The following is a 12,065-nucleotide window of genomic DNA, read 5'->3' on the forward strand; positions in this document are numbered from 1 at the left end:
AACTGTTGAAATCCTTACTTAAGGTATACTAAGCTGATCTTCTGTATATTAAGATAATCGAAAATGAATTTTGATGTGAATGGAAGGGGAGAGGGAGTGGGAAAGGGGAGGGTTGTGGGTGGGAGGGACGGTATGGGGGGGGAAGCCATTGTAACACATGAGTCGTACTTTGGAAATTTATATTCATTAAATAAAAGATAAAAAAAAAACTAAATATTTTAGATATCTCAAATCCAATTTCTCTCTGGTCTCCACATGCTAGTGTAAACTCTCTCTCCTGTGTTTCCCGTCCTCTCCTGATTAGCATCCTTGCTTCTGCACCTGCCTGTCACTCTGTTCACAGGTAGACTTGTCCTTCCAAATATGTCAGTTCAGGTTACTGCCCTGCTTAAAACCCACCACAGTGATGCTTAATTTTCTTCTGCAGAAAAGTCAAGTTTTGGCAGTATCCTTGCTTTCACCTATGTTAATTTGGGCAATAATACAGCTAGGTCTGACAGAATAACATTATCAAAAGATGTAAGGATCTTAAGCAAGGTTGACTATCAATCCTGCCAGATGAGATTTATCATTTTGTACCTTTCAGGTGCACTGAAACAAAGCAGAAACGTAATTTTACAGCTTTCCGACAATTCTCTCAGCCTGCCCATGGATGAGCAAGAAAGTTCATTATGCAAATGCATTCACTTTTGATTCATATGAAGTCGTTTTTCCATTTGCAGCTCTCTGAGAGCTAGTTTAAAGGCGTTAGTGGTGACCTGGTTCTAATAACTTTCCCATGAAAATGTTGCATTTTCAGTGATTTATTAAGAGAACGAGAGAATAAAATCTGCACTCATTAGAACTAATGTAGCCTTTCTTTGTGCTTCTCCTTTGTCTTTTCAGGAGTTTGGGGATTGGAGATTCCATGTTCATCCTTTTAGGACTTTTGCAAGGTGCTAAAAATTGAGGCCTTGAAATGTAAATATCAAACCAAGTTAGGCAACATTACATGTGACTTTTAAGCTGGTTTACCTCTTACACACTATAAGGCTATATTTCTAGGGATAATTAAATATCACTTTTGCTCTTTTTCCCCAGTTTCCATTTGGTGACCTCTACACACACACATGCATGCTCACATGTATGTTCAAACTCTCACATGCAAGGACATGCAGACTGAAACAAGAAAAAAGTAGATTTTCTCCAATGAGTTTATTATCACCAGGAAATTTCAACAATTGATGTATTTAAGCACAGACACAAACTCAATTTTGTCAATGTTCCTCAAATCTGTGATTTAAATTATTGAAATGGTACAACAAAAGAAATACACATAGAAATACACACATCACACAGTTAAAGTCTCCGAGGTAAGGTGGGAACCATCATTTCCTCAATAGGTGAGGTCTTTAAAAGGCTTCTCATGGTGATGTCTGACACGTGCAGCCGCAAGAGAGCTTTCATTTCCAAGTTCATAGTGGTTTTTAGGCTTCTGGAATCATCCATGACTTTGCATACTAATTTTGATTTTCTGTCTTTTTTCAAATACAATTTTAATATATCGCTAATTCCACTATTGATTTATGGCATCTTCTGTCATTCTAAGTCTTAGGAACATGAACAATTTTCCCTATTTGAAATAAAATTTCTCTATACCACAAAGTAGACATGTAATAGTAAGCACATCTTTTATATATGCCATTGGGTTTGTTTTGTTTTAATAAATGAGATGACTTCTGAACTCAATAATCAGACAAAGAAAAGGACACAAGAGCTCTATTTAAATGAATATGGCAACACCACAGCACAGGCCATTTAATTTCTCTGGGTCTTTGTTTTCTTTTTGATTGAAAATAGCAAGGAAAAATTTGCAAAAATTTGCAAATTGCAAATAGCAAGGAAAAAATTGGTCCCTAAGTTCTCTTCCTGCTAAGACACACAGAAGTCTCTGATTGTCCTGGGATTTCTCAGACTGTTAATATTATCTGGTAATTTTTTCCTCTAAACTCAGCCTCCAGTCTATGTTGAGGGCTCTCTGAATTCTGTGGGTGCTCCATTCTCCTTGAGACACTCTAAACAGAGTCAGGCAGCTTGATGACACCTAAAAATACCTAGGCTGCCTTTCGTTTTTTCAAAAGACTGCCTGGTAATAAAGAAAATGGGGCAGAGAGTTGATAGAATGATGTAATTTTTAAAACAGAGGAATATTTTACCAAGAAAGTACACTTCTCTTCATCAGTATAAGAGAAAATCCATTGCCCATAGAAGTTGATACAAGCTCCTAAATAACCTCAAAATCATTACTGAGTATTTGTGTTATCATGTGCCCAACATGAACTGGGCTTGAAACTCAAGCAAATGCTGATGAAGTGACTGCTAATTTGATCATCAAGAAGTCTGAAGTGCCCTACTGCATGTTGGGAGCATCACCATGCTGGGCACTGCTTAGTGTGGAAATGACAGGTGCACGAGGGTGGGAACCACTGTGGTGGCTTCACCTCCATGTGTGTTTTGCTTTTACAACTTAGAGCGAGATTGATACTGCGGTGTGAGGCAGGGTGGGGTATCCTGAGTCACTGAATACCTTCTGGAGCTTTGTTCGAGTGTCACAACTATCCCTAATCATAATCAGATACAGGTTAATTTCTCACCCAAACGACGCCTTTTAGCCACTGTAACTTCTCCAGAATTTGGCTTAGCCTTTTTTATTCATTTCCTTCTTTTCATAGAGGAAGAGCCTGAAAATTTCATTTTATTTGAGGGGCAGAAGGAGGTGAGAGTGAGAGAGAGGGAGGGGAGGGGGGAGAGGGAGAAGAGGGAGGAGAGGGAGAGGGAGAAGGAGAGGGAGAGGGAGAGGGAGAGAGAGAGAGAATCTCATCTGCTGGTTCACTCCCCAAGTGCCCTGAATGGCCAGAGCTGGGCCACTGGTGGGCAACTGAAGCTGGAAACTGAATCCAGTTCCCCAGAGATCCCTTGTGGGTGGCACAGACTCAATTAGACCTTACGATGCCTCTCAGGGTCTACATAAATAGGAGCCTGAAGTCAGAAGCTGGAGTTGAGCCCCAAACATGAAATGCTGGTGTCTAGCTGCATCTTCTATCTTCTACCAAAAACAAAATGAACTTTAAAAAAAAGCCCTAAAATGAAAGAGGAAATATGTGAAAGGAAAACTAAATTAAAAAGCTAATAAAGCTTAACATTTAGAAATCTAAAAAAAAAAAAAAAAAAAATCTGACCCCTGCCTGCTGAAATTCTAATTACAGAAGAACACGCAGTTTATGTCCAGTAGAGGTACTCATACTTTCAGATCAGAAAAGCAATATCTATGGTTTCTAGGTATAGGACAAACAAAAATTAAGTAAGACAACCAGGTAATGTAAAATTTAAATGTAAAATTACATTAGCTTTTATTTGTTGAACACAAATCACAATTCATGATGAGAACACATTACGAGGTGGTAACACAGTTTATCTTTGTATTTGCTCTCTTGCTTGTCAAACTTGCAAAAGAAAACATTTTGAAATTATTCAGGTATTACATGTATTAGATAGTAGAAATGTTGAAAAAGTGGGGTTTTCTGCTTGTAAATATGGATTAGACGTCAATGACTGTCCCAAGTTTGAATAAATGATAATACATTGGTTTGCATTGATAATTCAAATGTCTGAATATATTTCATCATATATATATTGTAATTTGTATCTATTACTATGGCTACCTAACAAATTTAATACTTCTGTAGTATGCAAATATTAAATATTTATCAAATTATGCCAATATATTTATATATTAACTTCTAAATACTCACCAAATTACCTATTTTATAAAGGGTATATTTAGTTATATATTTTTTGCATAAGAAGTATCTTTAACAGAAAAATTTAAGCCATCTGAAAGCATAGGCTGGTTAAATATACCCTTAAGATGAATACATATTAAAATATATCATACATATCTGTGTTTAAATACATATTATATATCATATGCATATATAGGTTCATGCATATGAATGCATTCATTATTATGAGCTAAGTACCAAATACTAAAAGGAAATACATTTGCTTTTGTCAGAAATAGCTCCATTTTCTTCTTTCATAATCATATTCCAAATTTCAGTTCTGTACATTTCACCTGTAACAGACAACTAGAATTTCCAGACTCACTGTTAGAAACTAGAGTTTCCAGACTCACTCCATAACTGCTGTTATGTGTGGTGTTCTGACAAATATCTGGCCAATGAGATGTCCGCAGCACTGTCAGGTCACTTTAGGGCACAGTTTTCTTCCATTTCCAACTTCCTGCTCTGTAAAATGTACACAAGACAGCTCAGTCTCTAGCAGTTGCCAGAGATAAAAGATCCTTAAGAATGGAATCTTATAATGGCAGAAGCAGAATTTTAGATGCCCGTATTCCCCAGAGAGCATGAAAGCACCACCCAGCCTGGACTGCTTATCTAGCGAGTCATTTTCATTGTAGAATGAATTTGCTTTTTTCTTGTTTAAAGAGGTGACTTGCTGACTTTTCTTTCATTTTTATCCTGCAAACCAACTTATTAGGTTGTTATTGTTGATAACACAAAAATACAATAAAACTTACCCAAAGCTAATATTTTGCTTATAAACCATAATTTTCCATTTAATAATTATTTTTAAAAGCCCCATTTTATTAAAACAACTAATTAATTCACTGCATTTCTTGTTTAATAGCACAGGGACCATGGTAATTAAAAGGAGATAACAAGAGCTTTTAGCAGGGGGAATAACGTGAGTCATGGCCGAATCTCTGCTCTCCATGGTATTAATCTAAATGCGAATATGCTCCCACAGAATTGGTTACCTCTTGTGAAGTCAGCAAAGATGGAACTCTTCTGCTCTACGTTTTAGAAAACAACAAAAACTTTAAAAACAAAATATTCAATAAAAGTATAATCGAACTATAGCAACAGTTATTATAGCTATCATAGAGAAGTAGAGATGAACAGTTACTAATTGGGTCCTGGTTGCAGTGATGTTTATGTATTTAATGGAATTCATATACTCTCCATTAACTGAACTTGAGGGTACTCTTCTGAACCTGGTAAAATTCTAAGCAACACTTAAATTATGTGGAACTTAAAAGTATCAACTGACAAGCAGCTGTCTCCAAATGCTAGATATTTAACAGGCCAAAACTCACAAAATTTTAACATCTCCACTCTTGCCCAATTTTTTTCTTGCCATTTATTCTGGTTATGATAAAGTAGATTAAATTAATACTTCTCTGAATTTGAATTCATAGACTTCTGCCAATGTACATCATCATTTGTGTATATGCCAATATGTTAACATTATTCATAAACTAAGTAAATGTGGCAGATAATAGGATGTTATAAACAGCCTTTGCCTTTCATTGTATATTTTTGTTACAGATTTTCCTTCTTAACCATTATCCATGTATCTATGTTTGTTTGAATGTGATTCAAAAATAGAATAGGAAGATATGTATGTGTCATCCTGGCTAGGTTGAGTACAGAATTCTCAGAATCAAAGAATTAGAAGCATAGCTTATTATGGAAACCTAAACCAAATCAAACCAATCCAACAAATAAAGGCTTGCATTGATATAGGCTGAGTCACAAAGAAATTTAGAAGCTTTAGTTTAATAGGAAAAAAATTTCAGACAATTGACCTGTGACTGTATATTCTGGAGAAAAAAAAAAAAAAAAAAACGCCAGGACACAAGGGTGGATCATGAAGTGCAAGGGATTCTGCTGCTTATCCTAACACAAAATTTCTCAGATAACAACCAGAGGACAATACATTCCATACATGGAAAGACTGACTGATTCAACTCCAAGTCAAAGCACAGAGAGAATGTTAAAGGGAAGTTTTTAATAGCTATACCCCACCAATCTGGTTTGTAAAATATGTATTTGTGTGGTTCACAGCATGATTTGTATACCAAGAAAATCTAACAAGAAATTTTTTTCCTAAACATTATTAAACAAAATTGTACAAAATATAGAAATAAACACAATACCTCCTAAATTTGAAGGTATATATTTCTGTCAATGCACATATACATTATTTAGACAATTTTTCATTAAAACACAAACTGGATAAATATAAAGGAATAATATTGAGATAAAGACTGTATTCCTTAAGGTTTCCTTTTTTTTTTTTTTTTTTTTTTTTTTTTTTTGAGCATGTAGAGACAGTTCTGAGTGTATGAGGACAACCCTGGTGCTTCCAACCATGGGAAGCATCATTTCTGCTTGATTGTTGGTGAAGCTGACACACACTGTTTACAGACTTCAAGGATTTTAGCACTGTATTAGACAGATACATATTGCAAAAAAGATAGATGCATTGCTTTATAGCTCAGTAACTATTATGGGATGCTGTGGTACTTCATTCAGTGCAATGATAAAAAAAAAAAAAAACAGTTAAGTTTCAGAAATGATCTGTTATGACCCCATGAAAAGAACAGATGGCAGGTACTGTGTGAATTCCTACTGAAGCTTCTGCAAGCTGACAATGACTGCTTGGTTTCAGGTTTTGAAGTAAACAATAATCTAATTACCAGCAATGCTTGCCCATTACAATGGGAGGATAAAGTGTAATGGGATAGAGCAACTTCATTTTCAGCAACAGCTGCAGACACTAATCAAACCCAACAGTACCAATTAAAATTAGGAACGAATAGAGCAATGACAAAACTAAGGGGATTCTGTAGGATAACAGGCACTGAAAAACAGCCTAAATGCAACAAAAAAAGTACCCAAATACAGAACATACCACAGAAGAATGGGAGGCAAAGCAATTTCTCTATGAGAACTAGATTAAAGAGATTAAGCACTATCATTAAATGATGTCATCAGAAGATTTTGAGTATTGGCAAGGGTGAACCTTCCTAAGAATCATATAGAGAAGTCTAAAGTCTTCACACAAATGTTGAGGAAATTCTCAGTTCTTGGGCTCTCCAGATCTGTGCAACGCTAAATGTGCTCTGCAGATGGGTGCTTATTCTTTCTTGGCATAAAGACTCTGTGCCTTAATGTGAAGCAGCTAAGTTAGTGTTTACTTCAGCTTTTATTACATACAGCAAGACCTCACTGGTAAAGTGCATTGAATCACATTGTAGAAGATCCATTTATCATTGTGGACTGGCTTCCAGCAATCCTGTTAGCAGCACCTCCAGAATTCATTCCCCTTAGAAATGATACTAACAAAATGCTCACAAAAATATAGTCTTTATTTTGAAATAGATTCATTAATTAATACTTTACATATTGTAACAATTGACATAAAGCCAAATCAGGAATAAAAACACAATAGTATTTGATCAGAATTCAGAAATTATGAAATGTAATGCAATATAGAAATAAAAATAACAAATGTTTACATAATTAAAGAGCATTTAAAATTTATAGTAGGTGATAAATTTAAATTTTTCATAAAAATTACCATATAATTAAATAGCTACCTGAAACCAATATTTTTAATTCTAAATGTAAACATCATTGAAAAATAAATATTTTCTTTATCGATAAAATCAAAGTGATGTCATTTACTTTATTGCCTCATGGGCAAAATCTAGTAGTTTCCTTATTTGTATTTTTGAGATCTTCCATATGCCATATACACTGAGCTTCAACTTTAATATATGATATCCTCCAATCATGCCTCTTCCTCAAGTGCACTTTATTTAGTTAGAAAATCCTCATAAGTAAAGTGATCAGGCAGATCATTCTAGATCCAAACTTCATAGCCATCATGTAAATAACGCCCTCACCTACTCAGCACAATCAAGGACATTCAAACTCAGCCTTTATGCTTCTTTCCTTATTTGAGAGGTAGACAGAGAAAGACGTGGACTGATAGACTGAGAGAGCTCCCCTCTGTGCAGAAAGTACCACAGAGCAGAGCTGTGAACACACTGTCAGAAGGCCAAGCTGGAAACTCAGGACTAACAGATTCTTGTTTTCCCATTGTTGGTTCATTCCCCAGTGCCTTCAACAGCAAGGACCGGATTCAGCCAAACTTGGGAGCTAGGGATTCAATCTAGGTCCTCCAAGTAAGTGTCAGGGACACAACTATGCTGTCTCCCACAGTCTTCATTGTCAGCAAGTGGGGTCAGGCCGCAAGCTGGGACTTGGCCCAGGCACTCCAACATAGGATGTGGTGTCTCATCTGCTTTGCCAAATGCTTAACCTACTTGTGTTTTATAACGGCACCCAATGTTGCACTATAGCAGACGATTTATTCATTAATTGTCAAGATTTTATGTATAAATTAAAATAAAATCATCACGTCATATAAAATAAGTTTTCTGTTATAGGAGTTTTTTATGGAAATATCTATTATGTTTAATGGTCAGCAAATGAAATTACACATATATAAAATTAAGAAGAAAACTATCAATTTAATTAAGTAACCACTGATTATTATTTTGTAGATCTTATATCTACTCTTTACCTAAGATACTTGTATAGGTGTAGAATCATTTTGGCATGTTTTTCTTTTTAAATCATTTAGTGATCCATGCACAAATGTGCAACTCATTATGGTCTCCTACAAACCACACATAAAATGATGTTTCATAATGAAAATGGGAGCACATGGGATACTTTCCTTGCTCCTCACTTCTGTCCCAGATTCACTCTTTGTTCTAGCCCCATTTGAATTACTCTTTCTTGATCCTTTCTTGACCTTGACTAAGTACATCAATCCTTGATCCTTTGCCATTCCCTTCACACTTCATGTGTTATTTTAAACGTCCTAAAAGTGTTTATGCTCTACTTATAAGACAAGATCATAAGCCTTTTTAAGGTTAGAAATAATGTTACATATCACATTGTGCCCCCAAGGACCTGGGTCAAAGGAGCTCCTATACAGAAAGTACCACAGAGCAGAACTGTGAACAGATTGTCATACAGAACTAAGCTGCAAGCTCAGAACCAACAGATCCTTTTATTTCAAAACTGATACTCGAGATCTGTGTTATATAAAATAACACCTTGATCATAGACAAACTGGAAACTTTTTGTAGCCACTGCCACTGCTACAAATGCATTACAAAGAGAAACATGATATGCATCATTAGTCATTATATTTATACACTTCAACAATAGTAGGACAAATGGGTTAATTATTTATGTGTAATAAAGGCAAAGAACTTAAGTATCAAAAAATGAACCTGAGCTTTTTAAAATTACAAGAAACATTCTCATAACATATAGATTCCCTCAACCATTATTTTAGGAGTGGCCATTTGGCCTGGCGATTAAGAAATATGTTAAGATGCCCAAATCTCTCATCGAGAGCTTGCGTTTGATTTCCAGTTCTGGCTCCTGACTACAGCTTCCTGTCATTTCAGACCCTGGGAGGAGGTGGTGTCGACACAGATAGTTGGGTCCCTAACCACCCACGTAAACATACTGCCTCCTTTAGTACCAGCCTACCCCAGCTCTTGCTGTTGCTGGAATTTGGAGAGTAAGCTAGTGGATGGGATTTCTGTCTCTCTCTCCTCTCTCTCTCCTTAAATAAATGAGCAATTTTTAAAAATACATTACTTTATGTAAGAATATTCCATATTTTCCCAACACAGGGAACTTAGAGGAATATTTTGGCTTTTATGTAAGGCACTATATAAATAAAAGCAGTACGTTATTTTTATTTTTTTAACAAAAAGCACATAAGAGAGCACTGACTTACATTAGATATGAAAATCCACACCACCTAAACAGAACAAGTCTACAGCATTTGCTGGCACTCATCACTGCATGAACACTGCTTCATCAGGAGATGTTCTAGTGTCAGAATGCTCGGGGGTTTTACTGGAGCTCTGGCAGTAACCGAATTACCTGGTATGTCTCAAGCCTGCTGTTAAGAGTTTGGAAACTTGGAAAAAACTCCAGAAACTTCTCATCTAGTTTTCACTGTAAAATATTTAGGGCTCAGAAAACAGTGGTCACATGCAGTCTACACTATGCAGCTTCAGCATTTGTGCTGTTTATGGTGACAAAAGTACATGAAATGTGATCTCATAAAATATAAAAAATATTTATAACTGTTCCCCCTTTCTGGGAAAGTGCCTGTAGCACGTCTGCAGAAGGTAGACAGCGCACAAAATGTCCTGTATCCCATCTCCAAGCACTTTCACCTTTGCTCAGAATCCTTTACTAATATCTGAATGCTAGCACTAGACTAACTGTGATGTCTAATGATAAAGACATTTATACAATCATTCTCCAAAAACAACTTTCTCAACTATCTGCCTATTCTATGTCTATAGCCACACGCATACAAGTTCAATTGTGAAACTGGGGAATTATCTTTTTTTAAAAAAATATTTATTTATTTATTTATTTATTTGAAAGGCAGAGTTACAGAGAGGCAGAGGCAGAGAGAGAGAGAGAGAGAGTTCCTTCCATCTGCTGGTTCACTCCCCAGATGGCCGCAACGGCTGGAGCTGTGCTAATCTGAAGCCAGGAGCCAGGATCTTCCTCTGGGTCTCCCACATGGGTGCAGGGTCCAAGGACTTGGGCCATCTTCTATGGATTTTCCCGGCCATTGCAGACAGCTGGATTGGAAGTGGAGCAGCTGAGACCTGAACCAGTGCCCATATGGGATGCTGGCGAGGTAGGCAGCAGCTTTTCCTGCTAAGCCACAGTGCCAGCTCCCCCGTGAATTATCTTTAATACAATCTTCTTCATTGGTCCAAACCCCACTGTCTCTCCTCAATTCAATGGTGATAGAGTTCAGGAGATTTCAGGACCCAAACAGTATCTGAATTCAGTTTCCAGAAATAGCATCTGTCTTCTAGTATCTTACCAAAGCCTTGTAATTGACCTCTTTGCTTTGAGTTCCCCCATCTGCGTTAATTTCTCAAGCTGCTGCCATTTATGATCTTTTCAAATATAAATCTTACTGACCCTTTTCTTATAAATCATAACTGTATCTCTCTGAATTCCAGCAAGAACCCCAGTGCTCATCCTGAAAGAATTCATGGAACAGAATTCAGTGAACATATTCATATTGTTGATTGAGGGAGCCAAAAAGAAATGAATGGTATAAAGGGTCTAGCAGTACTCAGTGGCCATCAACAGACTTGAAAGGTCAAGAGAAGAGATTGATGTGACTGGACACTGCCAAATTGAGTCTTGGCTGATGACCTGCCTAAATGAATAGAAGAAAAATGTGCCATTGTCAGATTTGAGCTGAACAGAAAGAGATCAATATCTCAACCTGTCTCTCCCACCGACTGATCTACTAGTGTCCCCTTGGTCAAACTTGATGACAACTATTCAGAGTGTAACAGACAAGAATGATGTGGCCCATGGAGGCCAGCGTCACAGTACACCAAGCAAGGCAGAGAAGGGCAGAGCAATGATTGGAAGGTGATGGACAGTCATGAGTGCAACCACCTTTAAGGACATTCCCAAAGTCTTGTTGGGAGGTTTGACTGCATCAAGGCCTAGTATTTGCAGAGATTCTAAAAAGAAATATAGTCACCACCTGAAGTGCCGGTATCTCATATGGGCGCTGGTTTGAGTCTTGGCTGCTCCACTTCCGATCCAGCTCTCTGCTATGACCTGGGAAAGCAGTAAAAGATGGCTCAAGTCCTTGGGCCCTTGCACCTTCTTGGGGGAACCAGAAGAAGCTCCTAGCTCCTAGTTTTGGATCAGCACAGCTCCGACTGTTGCAGCCATTTGGGGAGTGAAGACCTCTCTCTATGCTTCTGCCTCTAACTCTGTTTTTCAAATAAATCTTATATAATCTTATTTAAACTTATTTAAACTCCTGGTTTAAAATGGAGTTCAGGAACCTAAAATTTTAAATTGTTCCCTAAGTGAACAGGTCACAAAGCCTGACTTGGAGACTTCTCACCTTCTACATAAAACCCACAGTCTTTATTATGGCACTTTCAAAATAGCCTTGATTGCTCTCTCTGCAATCTTACCTGCTACAAATCCTAACTTTACTCTCAATGCACCCGTCACTGAACATGGCATCTCTGGCCTGATGGCTGAATCTTTGCATGACATTCTGTCTTTACCTAAACATTCCGTCTACTGTAACTGCTTCTCTCTTTGATCCTG

General features: G+C 37.0%; 1 protein-coding gene across 2 annotated transcripts in view; it reads right to left on the reverse strand.

Moving 5' to 3' along the window:
* Positions 1-1,175: 1,175 nt before the first annotated feature.
* The window catches only part of CCDC102B (coiled-coil domain containing 102B), a 367,196-nt gene continuing 356,306 nt past the window's right edge, over positions 1,176-12,065 (reverse strand). For both annotated transcript variants that reach the window (XM_089304988.1, XM_070050063.2), the window contains exon 8: positions 1,176-4,286. In XM_089304988.1, coding sequence (XP_089161114.1) covers positions 4,250-4,286 — 37 coding nt within the window. In that variant the 3' untranslated portion in view covers positions 1,176-4,249. The remainder of the gene's footprint in view (positions 4,287-12,065) is intronic.

The sequence above is a fragment of the Oryctolagus cuniculus genome, chromosome 10 (assembly GCF_051225735.1).
Source record: "Oryctolagus cuniculus isolate XC-2025 breed Fujian yellow rabbit chromosome 10, ASM5122573v1, whole genome shotgun sequence".
Classification (NCBI taxonomy): Eukaryota; Metazoa; Chordata; class Mammalia; order Lagomorpha; family Leporidae; genus Oryctolagus; species Oryctolagus cuniculus.